At 41.8% G+C, this 18270-nt stretch overlaps 1 protein-coding gene and 1 long non-coding RNA gene across 7 annotated transcripts in view; one reads left to right on the forward strand and one right to left on the reverse strand.

Annotated features, from left to right (window-relative positions):
• LOC308461373 overlaps positions 1 to 18270 on the forward strand; it is a 37125-nt gene that overhangs the window by 14946 nt on the left and 3909 nt on the right. The window lies entirely within an intron of this gene.
• The window catches only part of LOC308461331 (vomeronasal type-2 receptor 26-like), a 31486-nt gene that overhangs the window by 4609 nt on the left and 8607 nt on the right, over positions 1 to 18270 (reverse strand). Inside the window, exons 3-8 of one of the 6 annotated variants that reach the window (XM_080978159.1) lie at positions 17455 to 17484; positions 15086 to 16318; positions 11237 to 11287; positions 9781 to 9907; positions 3067 to 3927; positions 1824 to 2051 (exon numbers count right to left, since the gene is read on the reverse strand). In XM_080978159.1, the coding sequence (XP_080834285.1) occupies positions 1824 to 2051; positions 3067 to 3927; positions 9781 to 9907; positions 11237 to 11287; positions 15086 to 15306 (1488 nt within the window). In that variant the 5' untranslated portion in view covers positions 15307 to 16318; positions 17455 to 17484. Of the gene's footprint in view, positions 1 to 1823; positions 2052 to 3066; positions 4381 to 5099; positions 5392 to 5421; positions 8082 to 9780; positions 9908 to 11059; positions 11288 to 12211; positions 13824 to 15085; positions 16319 to 16887; positions 17485 to 18270 lie in introns of those variants that run through there. The other 5 variants (XM_080978158.1, XM_080978160.1, XM_080978163.1 and 2 more) reach the window with 5 other exon arrangements.

Here is an 18270-nt window from a genome sequence, read left to right on the forward strand (position 1 = left end):
ATTATTATTATTATTGAATGCTTTTAATGTTTAACGGACTATTATATTTTAAGATTTTGTTGGAAGCCGCCCAAAGTGGCCGGGGAAACCCAGCCAGATGGGCAGAAAATGAATGAATGAATGAATAAATAAATAAATAAACAAACATAACAATAATAATAATTATTTTTGAGGAACGCAATCTTTGTGAATTCCAATACGAAAATATTCTGGACAAATACATGAATTGGAATGAAGCTATCCAAAACCTATGACACTTCTTGGTAAGCTGCAACACAATTCTCAGTATGTTAAGAACAAAATATACCTGGCAGGCAGCAGGGGAACCAACTCCCACTGCAGGTTGCCAGGAATGGATGAGAAAAGGAAAAGTCCTTACCATCTACTTGTTATTCAATATTTACAGAGAGAGGCTTGGGAATGCAGCCTCTTGGAATAATGGCATTGTCCTCAGTAAATCTCCAGCCCCCTTCTCTCCCACACCCTCATTCAGCAACAGCACCCTGCCTATGGTTGCCACTTAGTGCCATCTGTCTTCAAGACCTTTGCTCTCACTCTTTTAAGGCTTGCCGGGATCTGGGAGATGGTGGGTCTGGAATGCTTTCTAGTGATAAAGTGTCAGCCAGCTGCTCCAGCTCTGCCTCCTCCTCTTCCCCCAATATTTCCCAACTCTCCCCCCCCCATCTTCCTTTGAGCTGGGACCTCCATTAAACCCCTGTTGTAATTCTGAACTGTCTTCTTCTTCTCTGGAAGGGTCAGGCTGGGGAAGTGGTCTCCACCATTCCTCCTCTACGCAGTCCCTGATAATACATTTAAAAACTAATTTTGAGATCACTCCTTTTTTAAAGATTGATGCTTGCATTCCTAATGGTCTCTTGCTCTTCACACCTTTCTTCTCATGTCCCTCCTTCACTCATGTCTCCTCCTTTCATGTCTTTCACGAGCACCCTGAGAAGTTGTGTGTTCTCCTGCACCTGCTGCTGTCTGCTCTCAGTTTCTTCCTCTGGTATTATTATGCCTCCTTTTCCCACCTTTCTAGCAAGAAAGACCAAATCCTGGGGCTTATCAAATTTTACATCATGTTTCACTCTGTCAGAAATCAGTATTTAATAAGCGTAAAGAAATCCCAATTGCTTTGGTTTATTTTACAATAATTTTCTTTTTCTACTTAGGATTCTAGTTGCAGTCTTCCAGTGGAAAAAATAATCCATTTAATTAGTCCAACTTAACACTTGTCTGCATTGTTTGATATATTGTTGATTCAAGGTCACAATGATTGTGAAGAAATCCACTTTGTAGCTTCATGGTCTCTGAGCATGTATCCCCTCTTGTGCTGGGGGAATGTACCCAGAGGCTCCATTTTACTGAAAGAAAACTTGCCCTCCTGTCTCCAGGCCCTTTCATAGAAAAACTGATATTTGATCTGGACCTAATGGCGCACATTCAGATGAAGGATTGTGTGGTGCAAAACCCACATGTGCATGGATGCAGCTTGTAGTGTGGTCTGTGAGTGGTTGGGATTAGGCTTAGACAACCTAGCTTTTGTTATTTTCATCTGAACTAGCAACCCCCTAAGGCATATTTACACTGCTAGCCATGCTTAACTTTATTTTTTAGTAAAAGGGTTCTGTTTTGTAACCTCCTTAATAAAATATTGGTCTTCTAGCAGCAAACTTTTGGCTCTTAATCTGGTACCTGGATGCTTTGGTAATACACCACTCATCAATTTACGACTCAAAAGACAGTGAGTAGACTTGCAGGTGGATAATGATTGCTTATTCAATACTGAATCTCTTTTGAATTAGCAAACAATGCAACCCTACCTGGTTAAACCAACTGTGCCATGTGATTGCATCTTCATCAAGGAGTAATGATTGGTCTGGAGGAGCCTGCGGATCTATCCTCCCAACTCTCACTCTGTGCAAACTTTGGTTGGAGAATATAATCCAGTTGACAATATCCAAGCTAGATGCTGTCTCTCCATTCTGGTTGATGAAGACCACATCTCCTGCAGTATTGTTAAATGAGATGCTTCTCAGAAAGTGATGGAGCTAGATTGAAAACAGAAAAGACAGGGGTTGTGGAAAAGACTGCAGCATTTTTCCCTAGGAGCAGAACCTACAGCAAGTGGTGGGGGATGATTCAATGAACTGTCAGTGGTTTCAGGTCCAAGCATGGAGAGAGCCTATCAGTTTTCTTTCACACACATGCCTCTCTCTCAATCTTTCTAACAACCCTTTATTTAGCCCATAAGTCTAATATGTGTATGTAGTGAGGTCTCTCTCTCTCTCCCCTCCCCTCCCCTCCCCTCCCCTCCCTTGTCTCCCTGAACATCTCAGAAGACACTGCAGTGGTGTGCGAACACCTGTTCTAAGGAAGGATTTGGTTGATATGGGATAGAGGGAATGCTGATCATCTCTCTCAACCGTTACCATAGTTTCCTATATATGAATGCAGCGGCACCTCACTGGGCTGTAAAGCTTCCCTCATACAAATGCTTTTTCTTCAAACATAGGACAGTACAGTCAAACCTTGGAATTCAAATTTAATCCATTCTGGAAGCACTTTTGACTTCTAAAACATTTGATTTCCAAGGCGTGGCTTCCGATTGCCTCTTTCAATACCAGTTTGAAAACCGGAACACTTATTTCCGGGTTTTCGACGTTTCGGAGCTGAAACATTTGGCAACGGAGATGATCTGAAACCAATCTTTGAATGGAATGGGATATCATTGGACTGCAAAGCTTCCCTCGTACAAATGCTTTCTGCTCAAACACAGGGCAGTACCTACTCAAGGAAGGACACCACTATCATTTCCCTGTTCTATAGGGCCTATTGTCATTTGCAGCAGCACAATATGTGGGGAATTATCTAGGATACTATCATATCAGTGCCATCTCCTACTCTGTCTGCAGAATTATAAATTCAGTTCTGTGTTATTCTTCCTAATACACCTGCTCAAACGTTTGAACTCTGAGAGGAAAGAACAAGTTCATAGGCTTTTGGGAACACAAAAAGTGTCAGGAAGTAACAGGGCTTTGCCAATTGAGAATATTCAGCCTTTACCTGCCAAGACTGTTGATTCAGATTCTTCCCTCTCCCTCCGTACGCCATTCCTCTATGCCTGAATCTGGAAGTGGACATGGCATGTAAAGCATGGGCCATGGCATAGACAGCGCTATGGATGCTATAACTATGGCCTGTCATGCTCACTTCAAAAAATGATCCAGGAAGGATCTCCAGCTTCTCTTCTCCGGTGCAAATATTCCCCTCTGCCTTGTCTGCAGTGATATCTGGGAGTACACATTCAAAGGCTTGTTGCCAGAAGTCCCTGATAAAACCGTCCCCATCTGTGCTGGAAGGGTTTCTGTGCACAACATACTGATGAAATCCTGGTGAGTTTCTGAAGTGAATTTCAAAGGATATAGCACCATTGAATACTCTTGAATCCCAGTTCCTTTGAAAGACAAATGAAGCAAACTCAACCTGGGCTGTTGTTATCCATACTTTACTTTTTACTTTCTTTGTCATGTCATCATGTTCTGATAGGTATGAAAGCCATCTAAAAGTTGCCATGGAATAAGATTCTCCAGAGGCAATGACTATGTTAGCTTTGCTGCTAAAAATTTGATCTTGTATATGGGCTGCTTGTTGTAGCATGCCATACATTTCAGAAATAAAACTAAAATTGGGGATTCTTTCTATGAATGCAAAACAGACACCACTCTTGGTAAACATTGGGGAAATGGTTTGCACAAATCTTTCTCCATTTTCATTGTCCGTTGCAATGACTCCAATCCACGTCCACCTGAAATGCAGAAGCAAAGAGAGAATTCCCTCATACTGAAGGGCTTCTGAGGCTGCCATCTGGTAGAAGGGAAGCCCTGGGCTTTTATCATTCATCACTGGAGCAGAGCCATAAATGAGCTAAAGAGGCAATGGAGGAAGAGAAGAGGCAAAGTAATATTTGCAGAGTTCTTTCAAACTATTCATATACATCATGTGATGAATCCTGTTAGTCAGATATGCCTTTTGCCACCCACCAGGGGTTGCATTCCTTTCTCATTTATACACATGCAAATGGCCTAAAATTGGGACCATCTCCCATGCCTGCTTGTTAAATATTTGTTCTGTTGTCAGGGGGGGCATTGTTGTTTTTTTAAAAAACAACAACAACAAAAATTTATGCATACTTGCAGGGTCTTGTACGATATATAAAACTGATTGGAGGGACACACCATGCCCTAAACAGATGATTGCCCAACACTGTATTAGACATTATTTACCGTAGTCATGTCAGAATTGCAACACGGGTCGGATACACATTCCTTCTCTGAAGCTTCTTTTGTCTTCACAATGCACATACCCCAACTGCCACAACTTCCATTTCTGCCTTTTCCTTTTCAAGGCTTTTCAGACTTCACTTATGAACATTTATTTCACATTGGAACCAGCTGTTCAGTACTATTACTGTTCTCCTGCAGAATTGAACTGTACAGTGGTACCTCGGGTTAAGTACTTAATTCATTCCGGAGGTCCGTACTTAACCTGAAACTGTTCTTAACCTGAAGCACCACTTTAGCTAATGGGGCCTCCTGCTGCTGCTGCACCGCCAGAGCACGATTTCTGTTTTCATCCTGAAGCAAAGTTCTTAACCTGAAGCACTATTTTTGGGTTTCTGGAGTCTGTAACCTGAAGTGTATATAACCTGAAGCATATGAAACCTGAGGTACCACTGTATCTGCAATTTGCCATACTTTCAGAGTGTGTTTAATTTGAAAACCCTTTTCCCCTAAACATTCAGTGGCCTTTGGGATATCAGTGTCCTTGAGGTGTGTGTAAGAGATTGGGGGTGTGACAGTTTTTTTTGGTATTGCAGCCTTTCTTTCCCCTTATTAAGGTCATTTTATTTTATTTTATTTTATTATTTTATTTTAATTCTGTTCCACCTTTATTTTTCAAGGATCTCAAAGTGGTGTACATGGTTCTGCCCCAATTTCATCCTCAGACTGAACTCGTGATGCTCCCTGAACTTGTGCTGTTAATTCAGGCTCTTTCTCTATGCAAGCTAATAGAGGTATTGTACATGTGTGTCCTACCTGCGGGCTCTTATAGATATCCAAAACAGTTGCCACATAAAAGGAGATTTCAGAATCCAGTCCTCCAATGACCCCAGCCAGATTATTTTCAACATCACATATATAGTTAGGAACAAATTTCTCCACCCTGGATAAAAGCAGCAGTGTGGCGAGATATGTGCTCCTTGCATTGTTATAGCTGTCATACAAGTGAAAGCCCAAGGTGATATTGGGTAAGATGTGAGGGTCTTCATTGATCTCCTTGACTGCAAATGCCAAGGCCACAATGTGCTGGTAAAGCTTAGGCACCACCCTAGAATGAGAGTTGCAAATGGCATCAGAAGGAACATATACCGGTATATCATTTTACATACCTTAGGCACCACCCTAGAATGAGAGTTGTAAACAATATCAGAAGGAACTGATATATAATTTTACATATCAACACAATACTTAATCTTCCTGGTGACAGCCCTTGAGATACAGTGGTACCTCAGGTTAATAACTTAATTTGTCCTGGAAGTCTGTTCTTAACCTGAAACTGTTCTTAACCTGAGGTACCACTTTAGCTAATGGGGCCTCCTGCTGCCGCCACGGCTCTCTCCTGCAATGACCCTTTTCCTATTCATGAAGCAGTGATGGTTGTTGTAATTCACAGAATTCTATGCTTCATAATATATACCATCATTGTGAAACAAACTTTAGCCTAAGATCAGAAAATGAAATGATATGAGCATTCAGGTTCAGAACAGGTTCTTTTAATTCATTCTCACTAACACTCCTGTTCAGATAAAGTCTATCAAAACTGGCTTTTCAAAAGGGTTATCCCTCTCTCTCTCTCTTTCTCTCTCTCTCTCTCTCTCTCTCTCTCTCACACACACACACACACATATATGTATACATTTCAATACATTTATATTCATTTCCCTATTGAGAAATGGGAGCTTCAACAGGATTCTCTTAATTCACAAGAGATTCCTATAGAGTTTTGCATCAGCATATGTCCCACTGAAATCAAAAGTGGTTATCTCAAGGTAAATGGGTTGAAGTTTGCAGCCTCAGTCATTATTCTGAGGCTGAAGCTCTTGGTTTGATCATTCCTCTGCTGTAATGAATGACTGACTTAGTTCTCACACAAGCTCTTCAGGCAGTGCTGGTGGGGGTTCCTCAGTGAATTTTGCTGGAGAGGAGATGAAACCACCATGGGAAACAATGCCACCAATGAGGAACTCTCCTGGCTGATGATACATGTGAAGTGGACGGTGTGGATCTTGAAGCCTGCATTTTGCTATGTGAGCCTGGCATACTTTGTATGAAAACAGTTCCAGAAGCAAGACCACTAAAACCACCATTCTCAATACAAAGGAAACTGTTCTATGCAGAAACCACGTTTTCTCTTTTCTGAGTTAAAACCGTCTTGTTTAAATGGTAGTTTATTTTCCCAAAATGACGCAATTTGGGAGTATCCAAAATCAGACTCAAATTATAGCCCTGTTAATCATCAAGAAGCAATGTAATTATTCATCCAGTGCTAAGAATTCCCTCTGGAATTGCTGAAGAAAATGTATTTGTCACATACTCAGAAGTGCAATTTTAAATTTCCTTTCATTAGATAAAAATGGACCAGTAGTGTATTGGTGAAGTTAGAAGTAAGAAATAGAAGACCTTGTAAATAATGGAGTTTCCAAAATATGTAGTCAGCTCTCTCAGTCTAGGATACATGAGGTACTGTGGTACCTTGGTTCCCAAATGCCTCTGTTGTTGACTGTTTCAGTTCTCGAATGCCGAAAACCCAGAAGTAATTTTTTCCATTATTGAATGTACCTCGGATGTCTAACGTCTGACGTGGCTTCCGCTGAGTGCTAGAAGCTCTTGTAAGCAATTGGAAGCCGCACCTTGGTTGTCTAGTGTATTGGAAGTCAAAGGTCTTCCAGAACGGATTACATTCGACAACCGAGGTACCACTGTAATTTGTCAGGGCTGTTCTGCTGGCTTTGGAGAACAGTTTTGTTGACTTGAGGCATTCTGAGATGAAGAAAAATGAATTCAAGGAGATTTAGTCCAGTTATGATTTGCTACATCAAATAGACTTATTTATGCTTTAACTCTTTCTTATAATAAGCTGTCCCCTGCTGTTTAACTCTGGCCTCAGCAAAATGATATAACATTTGGGGAAGAAGATGCAGCCCAGTAACCCAAAACTAGAGGCCAAAATAGAAAAGATCTCCACAGCCACCATGTACTTTCCCTTGGTACTCAGGTAGGTTGGAACAAAGGACAGCCACACAATGCAAAAAACCAACATGCTGAAGGTGATGAACTTGGCTTCATTAAAACTGTCTGGTAACTTCCTGGCTAGGAAAGCCACAGTGAAGCTGACAATGGCTAGCAAGCCCATGAAGCCCAAGACACTGTAGAACATGGTGACTGACCCTTCATTACATTCCAAAACAATTTTTTTAGTCACAGAGTGCATATCCAAATCTGGGAATGGGGGAGACGTTGCAAGCCACACACTACAAATAATGGCTTGAATCAGGGAGCAGAAAAGAACAATGGAGGTAGCCTGTTGTTTCCCCACCCATCTCCTCATTCTGGACCCTGGCTTGGTAGCCATGAAAGCTAGAACCACTATAGTTGTTTTTGCTAAGATGCAAGACACTGCTACTGAGAAGATGACTCCAAAAGCAGTTTGTTGAAGGAGACAGGTTATTTTTGTGGGCTGGCCAATGAATAGCAAAGGACAAAGGAAGGAGAGAACGAGGGCTAGGAGGAGAACATAGGTGAGGGTCTGATTGTTGGCTTTGACTATGGGAGTGTCTTTGTGCTTGATGAAGATCCTAAGCACCAAAGCTGTAGTGAAAGTCAATAAAAGAGCAAGCGTGACCAAACTGATCCCCAGAGGTTCATCGTAAAACAGGAAGCTTATTTCTTTTGGAAGACATATAACCTGGCCAAGGTTTGGGTACTGATCTTCTGGACATTGAAAACAGTCATCCATGTCTAAAAAAACACACAAAAAAACAAAGAATATGTTTACTGCAGACTTTTGGAGTTCATTGGTGATAGGGGAAAAGGCTTCCACAGCCTTTTGTTTTATATCCCACTTCTTTACTCGACTCTTCAAAGCAGTCAACAACATTTAGAAAACACAGCAGATCACAAAGCAAAATAATCAGCCTATTGAACCAGCCAGCAGCAGGCACCAGATGTTTGTTTCTTCAGTTAGCCCTGTCTTTAGCCAACTGAACTAGGCCCTGATGTGGTCTTTGATTGCCTCTCTTGTTCTGTCCTTTCTTCCCAAAAGGCAAGTGTCTGTTGGCTCATGTAGACTAGGCCACATTGCTCCCCTCACATCTGACCATCTCTGATTCAGTGTCATATTTGTGGAAATAATGCAAATAGCTACACACTTCATAAACTACTTCAGTATTTTGGTGGAATACAACTAAATTTCAGCAGGCTACAGCCCCTGCAAGTGTTCCTATTTTCCATGGATGTCCCCGCTTTACAGAAGCCATCTGTCAGGGTGCCCTCAGAGCACTCTGACATAAGCTACACCCGTGAGACTGAGCTGTATGAGAGGCAGGAGGATGGGATTGAAGATGGAGTTTCTGAAGCGGAAGGAGGCAATGGAGTGAGCAGGGGTTATTGGTATTCCCAGCCCATGCAGGGGGAGGAGGACTTGGTCTGGGAGGGAACGCAGGAAGAAGAGACACAGGAGAGAGAACAGGCAGATTCACAGGCGTTGCAAGGGTTAAGTTCAGGGTCAGAGGCGGAGCAGATGCATGAATTTCTGCACTCAAGGCATCTTGGGAGACTTTGGGAATGCAGGGAAAATGTCATAAAGATCCCACGCTTTCTGTGTTTTAGACGGAAGAGGAAGTCAGTGCTCCCAACTGACAGCTCCGAGGAAGACTGATTTACGCGGGCTCCCACCCGGGTTGTATAAACAGCAATAAATAAGGACCATAAAACCATCGCAGTGTCAAGGCTTCTCTGTGTGTAGAGAGATCAATTTACACATCCCTAACACCATCCTGGTTTCTGATTTGATCCCAGAATGCCCCACTTTCCCTTAGGACGTCCCGATTTTCATAGGAGAAATGTTGGAGGGTATAGTGGGATGTCCCTATTTTCAGCAGAGAAATGTTGTAGGGTGTGGAGTTATCTGACCCCCCCCAGCCTTCTGTATAGGGAAGGTTTTTTTTAACGTCTAATGTTTTATCATGCTTTATATATGTTAGAAGCCACCCAGGGTGGCAACCCAGTCAGATGGATGGGGTATAAATAGTAAAGTTATTATTATTACTATTATGGTATAGGACATCCCTATTTTGATCAGAGAAATGTTGGAGGGTATGAGACTAGAATTGGTGTTTCTACACTTTCTGAACTGCAGCTGTTACTGCAGCTGTTACGATGAAAGTGATCAGTGAAATAGAGGAGAGATTTTGACAAGAAAGTTCTGGCTCATGGTTTAAGCAGATCGGAAAGCATGTTCTGATGACAGAAAGGGCTCTGTTTGCTTCGTAAGGCTTTAGCTGAGCTGAGAGCATATACAGATTAAATAAAACACAAAATTCATTAGTAGCCCAGAGTGGCCCTCTTGAACATTTATATACCCTAGGGAGGGTCAAAATCATCTTTGAAATAGGTGGCATACATACATCTATATATAACATTTTAAAACCTTTCTTACCTTTCTGGTTGGAAATCTTTCCTTCTGGACATGTAAAGCAATCATAGCAACAAAATGGCTTCCCTTCCTTCTTGGTTCGACTGTAACCTGAACTGCAATGATCATTGCATATAGAAATGGGCCTGGTCTGTCCATAAATATCAGAATAGAATGTTTTAGGTAATATCATGAACACTAGACAGTATTACGAATGCAGTACAGTGGTACCTCAGGTTAAGAACTTAATTCGTTCTGGATGTCCGTTTTTAACCTGAAACTGTTCTTAAGCTAATGGGGCCTCCCGCTGCCGCTGCACCACCGGAGCACGATTTCTGTTCTCATCCTGAAGCAAAGTTCTTAACCTGAGGTACTATTTCTGGGTTAGCGGAGTCTGTAAACTGAAGCGTCTGTAAGCCAAGGTACCACTGTACCCACAAGTTGAATGTAAGTAGCGAGTTCTCTCCCTCTCTCTCTCCCCCGCCTCTCTCTCCCCCTCCATCTCTCTCCCCCCCTCTTTGTATGTATCTGTGTAGATAAAAAGGTAAAGGTAAATGACCCCTGGATGGTTAAATCCAGTCAAATGTGACTATGGGGTGTGGTGCTCATCTCTCTTCAGGCCGAGGGAGCCGCCGCTTGTCCACAGACAGCTTTCCGGGCAATGTGTATGTATTTAATGTATGATGATGATGATGATGATGATGATGTGGCCTACATGACTAAACCGCTTCTGGTGCAACGTAACACCGTGACGGAAGCCAGAACGCACAAAAATGCTGTTTACCTTCCCACCACAGTGGTAACTATTTATCTACTTGCACTGGTATGCTTTCAAACTGCTAGGTTGGCAGAAGCTGGGACAGAGCAATGGGAGCTCACCCGTTGCACAGATCTGAACCGCTGATGTTTTGATCGGCAAGCCCAAGAGTTTCAGTGGTTTAGACCACAGCACCACCCGCTTCAATCAGCTGACAGTAGTGTTCAATGTGGAGAGATATTGATAGTTACCTATCCTGCCACCACGTGCTTAACGAATGAAAAGGGGTTTTAGCAAAAAACAAAAAAAAGGTGAAGGAGCATGCTTAATATTAATCAGGAGTGGGTTCTAGAGTGTTGGTGCTACCACTCTGAATGAATGATTCCTTGTAATTGCAGAAGGAACATTAAGTGGCACATGAAAGTTCAGATTGAACAAGTCTCACTATATTTACAGAATACTGAGAAACAGCCATTTGAGTAACTATCTTCTTCCTGACCATTGGGCAGGTGATGGAATGAACCCTGAAAAGTGCAGAGAACCCACCTGGTTAAATTGGTTGGGCCATACAATGGCATCCTCATGAATGGTGAACAATTTTTCCTGGGTACCCAGAGAGTCTATCTTCCCAATTTTGATTCTAAGAAAAGACTGATTTGGAAACATGAGCCAGTTTATAATGTCAAAGCCAGCAATTAATTCACCATTTGCGTCAAAACGCACCTTTTCTCCTGCACTGTTGTTAAACGAAATACTTCTGAGAATGTGATGGAGCTAAATAATAAAAATAAGAAAGGTTTATATAAATGCTCTTATTATGTTATCATACAACACGGTGAAAATACATCCAAGGTTCAGGATTATGATCCCATGAAATCTTTGTGCAAGCTAATGTTAGAAACAGCTAAAGGTCACTTAAAATCCCAAACCATGGAATATTGGCCACATCTGCACCACTACTTTAACTTTCACTGTTTTGTGTTACACTAAAGAACTTTCCGCATTGTAGGCTTATCAACAGAGGTTAAGATTTTTCCATCAAGAGACCTCTACTATCTTTAAAAGACCACAATCCCCATGGTTTAAGTCTGTGGTATGGATGTATCTATTGTGGAGTGAGATATCACGACTGCCAACAATATGGTTGGCAGCCCTGTTGCTGCTTCTGGCATTTTCAAAACTGCAAGGAAAGGGGCAATGATACCCTCTTCTGCTTCTCCAGTAAGGCACCTGGGGAAGGGCTTTGGCTCACTGGTGACTCATGCTTTAAATGCAGAAGGCTCCAGGTTCAATCCCCAACAGCTCCATGTGGGGCGGGGAAAGGCTTTTGCCTGAAATACTGGGGAGTTGCTGCCAGTGTTCTCTACATGGTATAAAGCAGCATTCTACGCAATGTGAGACACTCTGAAGAAATCTTTGATACCCTAGCCCCAACTTGGTCATTTATTTTGTTTTGCTTTAAAAACGCTGCACCTGCTACCTTGATTGTGAAGGGATGGAAAGAAATTATTTTACAAACTGAGAGGAGTTCTGTTAATCTCTGCTGTGGAGGCAAAATAAAAGGCTTGAAGTATGGTAAAGTTATTCTATGAGATTAACTTTCTTGTTAATTTCATGGAAGGTTGATAAAGCTCGACCATCATTTTTGCACCAAAAGATACGTAGGTACCTTCAGCTTTTATCTGACCAAGACATTACCTGCCATGGTTGTGGATTTGGAAGCTCCCATCTTACTCCCTCTGCCATTCCTCTGTGCTTGAATTGGGATGAATGTCTGATGTGCAAAGCATGTGCCACCACATAGACTGCATTGTAGATGGTGTAGCTATGGGCAGTCATTCTCATTTCAAAAACAGATACGGGGAGTGTCTCCATCTTCTCCTCCCCTGTGCAAATTTGCCCACCTATATTATCTGCCACTGAACTGGGGAATGAACAGTTAAATGACTCTTCCCAGAAGTCCTTGATAAAACCATCTTCTTTTTCTGTGCTTGGGTTCTTGATCTGAAGGAACTTCTGGAAAGCTAACAGATCCACTGAGTGAATGGCAAGGGAAAGAGAACCATGAAGGAAACTTATGTCCCAATATCTTTGAAATGGAAATGATGTGATATCCATCTGGGCTGTCAGGAACCAGATTTTACTCTTGGTCCTCATTGGTATATGCTCAAAGTTTAAAACCTGGGGCATCATTTTCAATGCCATCATGGAATGAATTTCTCCATGTACAACCACAACATTGGTAGTGCTCCCCATAATAACGCTGATAGCGTGAAAGCCCTCCCCCACCATGTCTGTGATTCCACTCGAAGATGTTAGCTTTGGGAATGTTTCTATGAAGTCAAAGCAGATGCCACTCTGGGAAAACACTGGAAGTACATTGTCTATAAAACCTTCTGTATTTTCCCCATCTTGAGCAACCACTCCAATCCATGTCCACTGGAAATGCAGCAGTAACTTGATGATTCCCTTATATTGATGGTCCCCCTTTGGGAACATTTGGTAGAAGAAAACTCCTTGAGACTTTTTATTCATGAGTGGGGAAGAGCCATATATGAGCTATGGTTTTTTTTAAAAAATGAGAAGAATGGTTTTCAGTATAAAACAATTACTTGTGTGTACTTTAGTTTTCTTTCTTCTGTTCATTTCTGGCTGGGACCATAACGGTTAAGTAGATCCTGCAGACTGCAGGATTGAATTATCTGTTCAACTACTGGAGTCTACTTTCCCTCCGCATTTCGTGCAAAGAACACACTGAGGAAGCAGGCTCCTGCAACTAGCAGGATTTAAACCTCAACTCACCAGATGCTCAGCCTAGGGTATATAATTGCTTAGTTTTACTGTGTGCTTCAATCCACTCTTTGTTACAGCCATGTGAAGACAAATCTCATTCTTCCTACCAAGACCGCGCCCCAACAGCCCCAGATCACTCCTGCGGGCCAGACCGAATCTGAGACTGTTTCCACCTAATTCATCTAGTTCCACCCAAATTTGTCCAATTCAGGATTTGGGCTTTGGCTAAATCTGACCCACAACCCTTACAACTCCTTATTGGTTGCTCTTTCTCTGTGTATGTGTGTGTTAGGAATGGGAGGATCTGTCAATATTTCTCTTAAGTTTCTTATTTAACCACATCAATTAGATTTTTTTTTAAAGCCTCATGAAAATTTCTCCTGAAACACAAAGCTTTATGCAAATTTTGCCTAATATGCATATCTTTGCAAAGCAGTATTCGCTAAAACAATGCATTTTAAGGATATTTTTACTAACATGCATTTTTAATGCACACTTTACCTTAATCTATGCATTATTTGACTGGAGAACTGCTTTGCAAAATCCAGAGAAGGGGGAATTTCAAAGAATAGCTGCATTGCATGTATTGCTTCTGAAAGCGTGAATTCAGTGAAATTGAGGTGTGAATGTATTTAGATCTTACTTGTGGTATCTTGTAGGTAGACAGGATGGGTGTCATGTGAAGACAGACATTAGAGTTAGGTCCCCCAATGACTGCTATTGGAGTGCTCTCAGCATCACATTTATAGTTAGGGATGGCCTTGGCCCTTCTTGAGAGAAGCTCCATTGAGGCTTCATAGGTCCAGCTTGCACTGAAATGGCTGTTATAAATGTGGAAGCCCAGGGTGACGTTGGGCAAGATCTGGGGAGTTTCATTGATCTCCTTTACAGCAAATGCCAAGGCCAGGATGTGCTGGTAGAGGTGAGTCAGCACCCTGTATTGAGAGTTAGATGCTGCATCAAGGTTCATCTGCTTCAGACCATAACATAGACCGCTTTTCAATTCAGTATCAGTTCAGATATTGTACAAAAACAGGTTGTAATCTAACATTTCACAGGCGTGTAAAAGTAAACTGGCTCATGAATCTATGACGTCTCCTAAAACCATCTCAAATTCCAGGACTTTTTAGAGAGTCTCTTAGTATATCTACAGAAGACCTAATTCAATAAGGTGTTTTTATTTATTCTGGCCCATAGGGAATCTGGATGAGGTGTTTTGTATGTTTAATATCTGCTGGTCAAAAGTTACTTGTAGTCTGCATGTTCTTCATTCACACAGAATTCACAGCCTAATAAGCAAATACCAATGTAGCATTTTTGTTTGGGTTTTTCTAAGAATGGGTTAAAAATTGCGTAGGCTCACAGCAGCCACTATGGAGAAATTATCTTCAAGCTCCAATTTTATGTATATCCCATGGATGTGAGCTTAATTTATAATATAAAATATGTTTCAAGCCTGTTTTGATGCCATGTGGATCTCTGCAGGCAAGACTTGACATCTGTAGAAGCAGTTGTCCTGGAAGCCAATCTTTTATGCTCGGTAAATGTTTTAAAATTCTTCAATAAAGTTTGTGTGAAGAAAAGAGTATTGGAAATGGTGAAATTAAAACAATTTTTAATTTATTTTTGTTTGTGGAATGTTTGTTCTTTTTGAAAAGCAAAGAAACAGATTAATGCAGAAAGAGATTTAGGAGTACATGCATGCAAAAGTGAGCAGACCAGACATATTTCATCAGCATATAATATGTTTTTTTTTAAAAAAAACACTCAGCTACTTACATATGGTCATCTGAAAATTCCTGAGATGGGTGTTTTTCAAAGGATAGGGTATCTGAAAATATGTAGATCTGTGAAATAATGCCAGCAATGATGAGGTCTCCTGACTGATAATATTTGTGAAGAATAGGGACAGGTTCTCTGATGGAACACTGAGGAAGAGGAAGATACTTGCACATCCCCTGCAGTGGCAGTAAGATTACCAGCAACCTAAACACTACCATCTTGCAAGGGATTATTCATTTAGGAACAAGTTCACCTCTTCTGTTACTGTCATTCAAGTGACTGTGAGCAGTGGAGACTAACTTGAATGGTGACCCACTTAGCTGATTCAAAGCCATACTGACAAGCCTCTGTATATCTATAGACCCAACCATGTTCACTTCATGCTTATTAATAAGAGCCTCCAGTCTTAGTTTCATCATTCTGCATGTGGGCAGAGGAGGTCCCTAGGGAAGGGGAGAAGATGTAATTCTGAATAATCTGGTAATTACAGGTGAGGTAATCACTTGCTTTGAATTATGGATTCTGTGTAATATTTTAAGGAAAACATGATTATCATATCTCATCCAAAGTATCAGGTGACTTCCTAGCTAGGAAAGCCAAAGTTAAGCTGGCAATGGCCAGGAAACCCACGAAGCTCAAAACAGAGCAAAACATGATATTTCATTGCATTCTAGCACAATTTCTTCAGTGATCGAGTGCATGTCAACATCTGGGAATGGTGGACAGGTTGCCAGCCACACAGTAATAAAAACAGTCTGAACAAGGAAGCTGGAAAGAACAATAAAGGTTGCCAGTTGTTTCCCCACCCATCTCCTCATCCTAGAGCCTGGCTTGATAGCCATGAAAGCTAGAACTACTATTGTGGTTTTGGCTAACACACAGGAAACTGCCACTGAGAAGATTGCACCAAAAGTAGTTTGTCGTAGGAGACATGTCACTTCATCTGGTTTGCCAATGAATAGCAAAGCACAAAGAAAGGAGAGGAGGAGAGTGGAGAGGACAACATAGGTGAGGTTCCGATTATTGGCTTTGACTATGGGAGTGTCCTGGTGCTTGAGGAATATTCCAGGAACCAAAGTTGTAATTAATGAGGAAAAAAAACTGCAAATGTGGTCAAAATAATCCCCAGAGCTTCATCATAAGACAGGAAGTTTATGTATTTATGGAGGCCTCTATCTTGGCCAATGTTTGGATAATGATCTTCTGAACATTTAAAACAGTCATCCATGTCTGAAATCAAATATGAAAAATAAACATAAAATGTTACTTAAGTATGGCATTCTGTTCTTGAATCAGGGTAGTGAACTTGAAATATCGAATGTTAATTTTGCTGTAAGAATAATAGGAATTTCTATCTCCTGCATATTCTGAGCTCAATAGCATCAAAGGCCTTCTTTCTCATGGGTTCCAAGCAAATCCAGAAATATAAACAAATTAAAACCATCCTTCTAGCAGGTGAAGGTGTCAGAGGCCTCTGTGTCTATTGATTTCTGTGTTTGGGACCGGTGCTTGCACAGTCTTTTTGTTTCAGCTGATCCAACCCACTAATGTTCTTATCCTCTATGAATTTGTCTGATATTCTGTTCAGCCACCCAAGTTACATCATGTGAAGTATGTGGAAGACAGCCCTGGATCATTTGACCTTTTTATTAGTACGAATTTCCCCTCCTATAAAAACTACATAAGTCACTCCCTGTTTGAACTTTAAAGAACAAATACATCTATTCAGTATTCTTGCATTTGGAGATTATTATGTTCAATGCAGGTAGGTGATATTTAAATTGCTAATACAATGGTACCTCGGGTTACATACGCTTCAGGTTATATGGTTTCGGGTTGCGACCGTGCCGAACTTGGATGTACCGGAACGGGTTACTTCCGTGTTTCAGCACTTGCGCATGCGCAGAAGTATCGAATCACGACCTGCGCATGCACAGACGCGGCGCTGTGGGTTGCAAACACTGCGGGTTGCGAACGTGCCTCCAGCATGGATCACATTTGCAACCTGAGGTTCCACTGTATGTCTTACATAGATTAAACTGTTACAGACTGACTAACTCTTAGGCAAAAGGCAGCAGCACACAACAAACCTGCTACTCTAAATTTTAAGACTGTTCAGCTAACTGCCATAACTGCCACAGAGTGACATCACAGAGTTCTACAGTCCTTGCCATTAACCCTTTACATATGTTTTGTGGATGCTAACATTTCACCATTTTGAATGTTAAAGAAATTAGTTTAAGCATTTAAAACACTGATGGGAACCAGCTGGATTGCAGTCAATCTATTTATAAAATAAATGGTATCCATCTATTAAATAGGGGGCAACTGTTAAATAGAACACATCTACATATGACATTCCTTACCTTTCTGGTTTGAAATCTTCCCTTCTGGGACTTCCGGGTTGGCGCCATCGCCGAATGGCGGACTCCCTCCGAGCTCCGGAGGGAGCCTGCTCGGCAGGGGCTGGGTCCTACCGCACCGGCGATGCGGGGACCCTTAAAAACCACGGCCACGGAGGCCGTGGACATGGAGACTCGGCTGGCACCGCTAGCGCCCTCCCGACTCGTGAAGGAGCCTTTTTAAAGGCTACGGATCGGGTGCCGGGGAGAAGCGTGGTGCTTTGAGTCCTCTGCTATCCCTGCCGAGCGAAGCCGCATGCCATTTGGCGGAGAGCGCTGACTTCTTCTATTGAAAATTCGGACTTCTTAACAACAACCCGTGAGTAATTTGGAAACCGGGTTCAAAAGGAGAAAAAAAAAAATTTTTTTTTTTCGGATTGGACACGAGCGGGGGGGGGATCCAAAAAGGAAGTCAGTCCCCCTCCCTACTGTAAACCTTCCAAAACAAGGATGGTGGAAACCAAGGTCCAAAAAGATTTGTATTGCTGATAAAAACTAAGAATTCCACGATGGGGAACTACAAGAACTGTGCTGGAGGAAGAATTGAGGGAGAAGGGAAACGTGACCCCCCCCCCCTGGGAACCGGGGTGATTGAAGAGAGAGCCTGGTGAAAAGAGTCGGAGATTTTGACAGCTGTCAAAGTAGCTGTCAAAGTCGGAAAGCAGAGAGGATCTTATTATGAGAACTTTGCTGGTTAAATTTGTTACAATTTGCTATAACCCGTTAAAACTTGGATACAAAATGGCGAAAACATGGATAACAATCGGACTTTTGGACTAG

This window comes from Podarcis pityusensis (assembly GCF_964106645.2).
Source record: "Podarcis pityusensis genome assembly, chromosome: 13".
NCBI classification, from domain to species: domain Eukaryota; kingdom Metazoa; phylum Chordata; class Lepidosauria; order Squamata; family Lacertidae; genus Podarcis; species Podarcis pityusensis.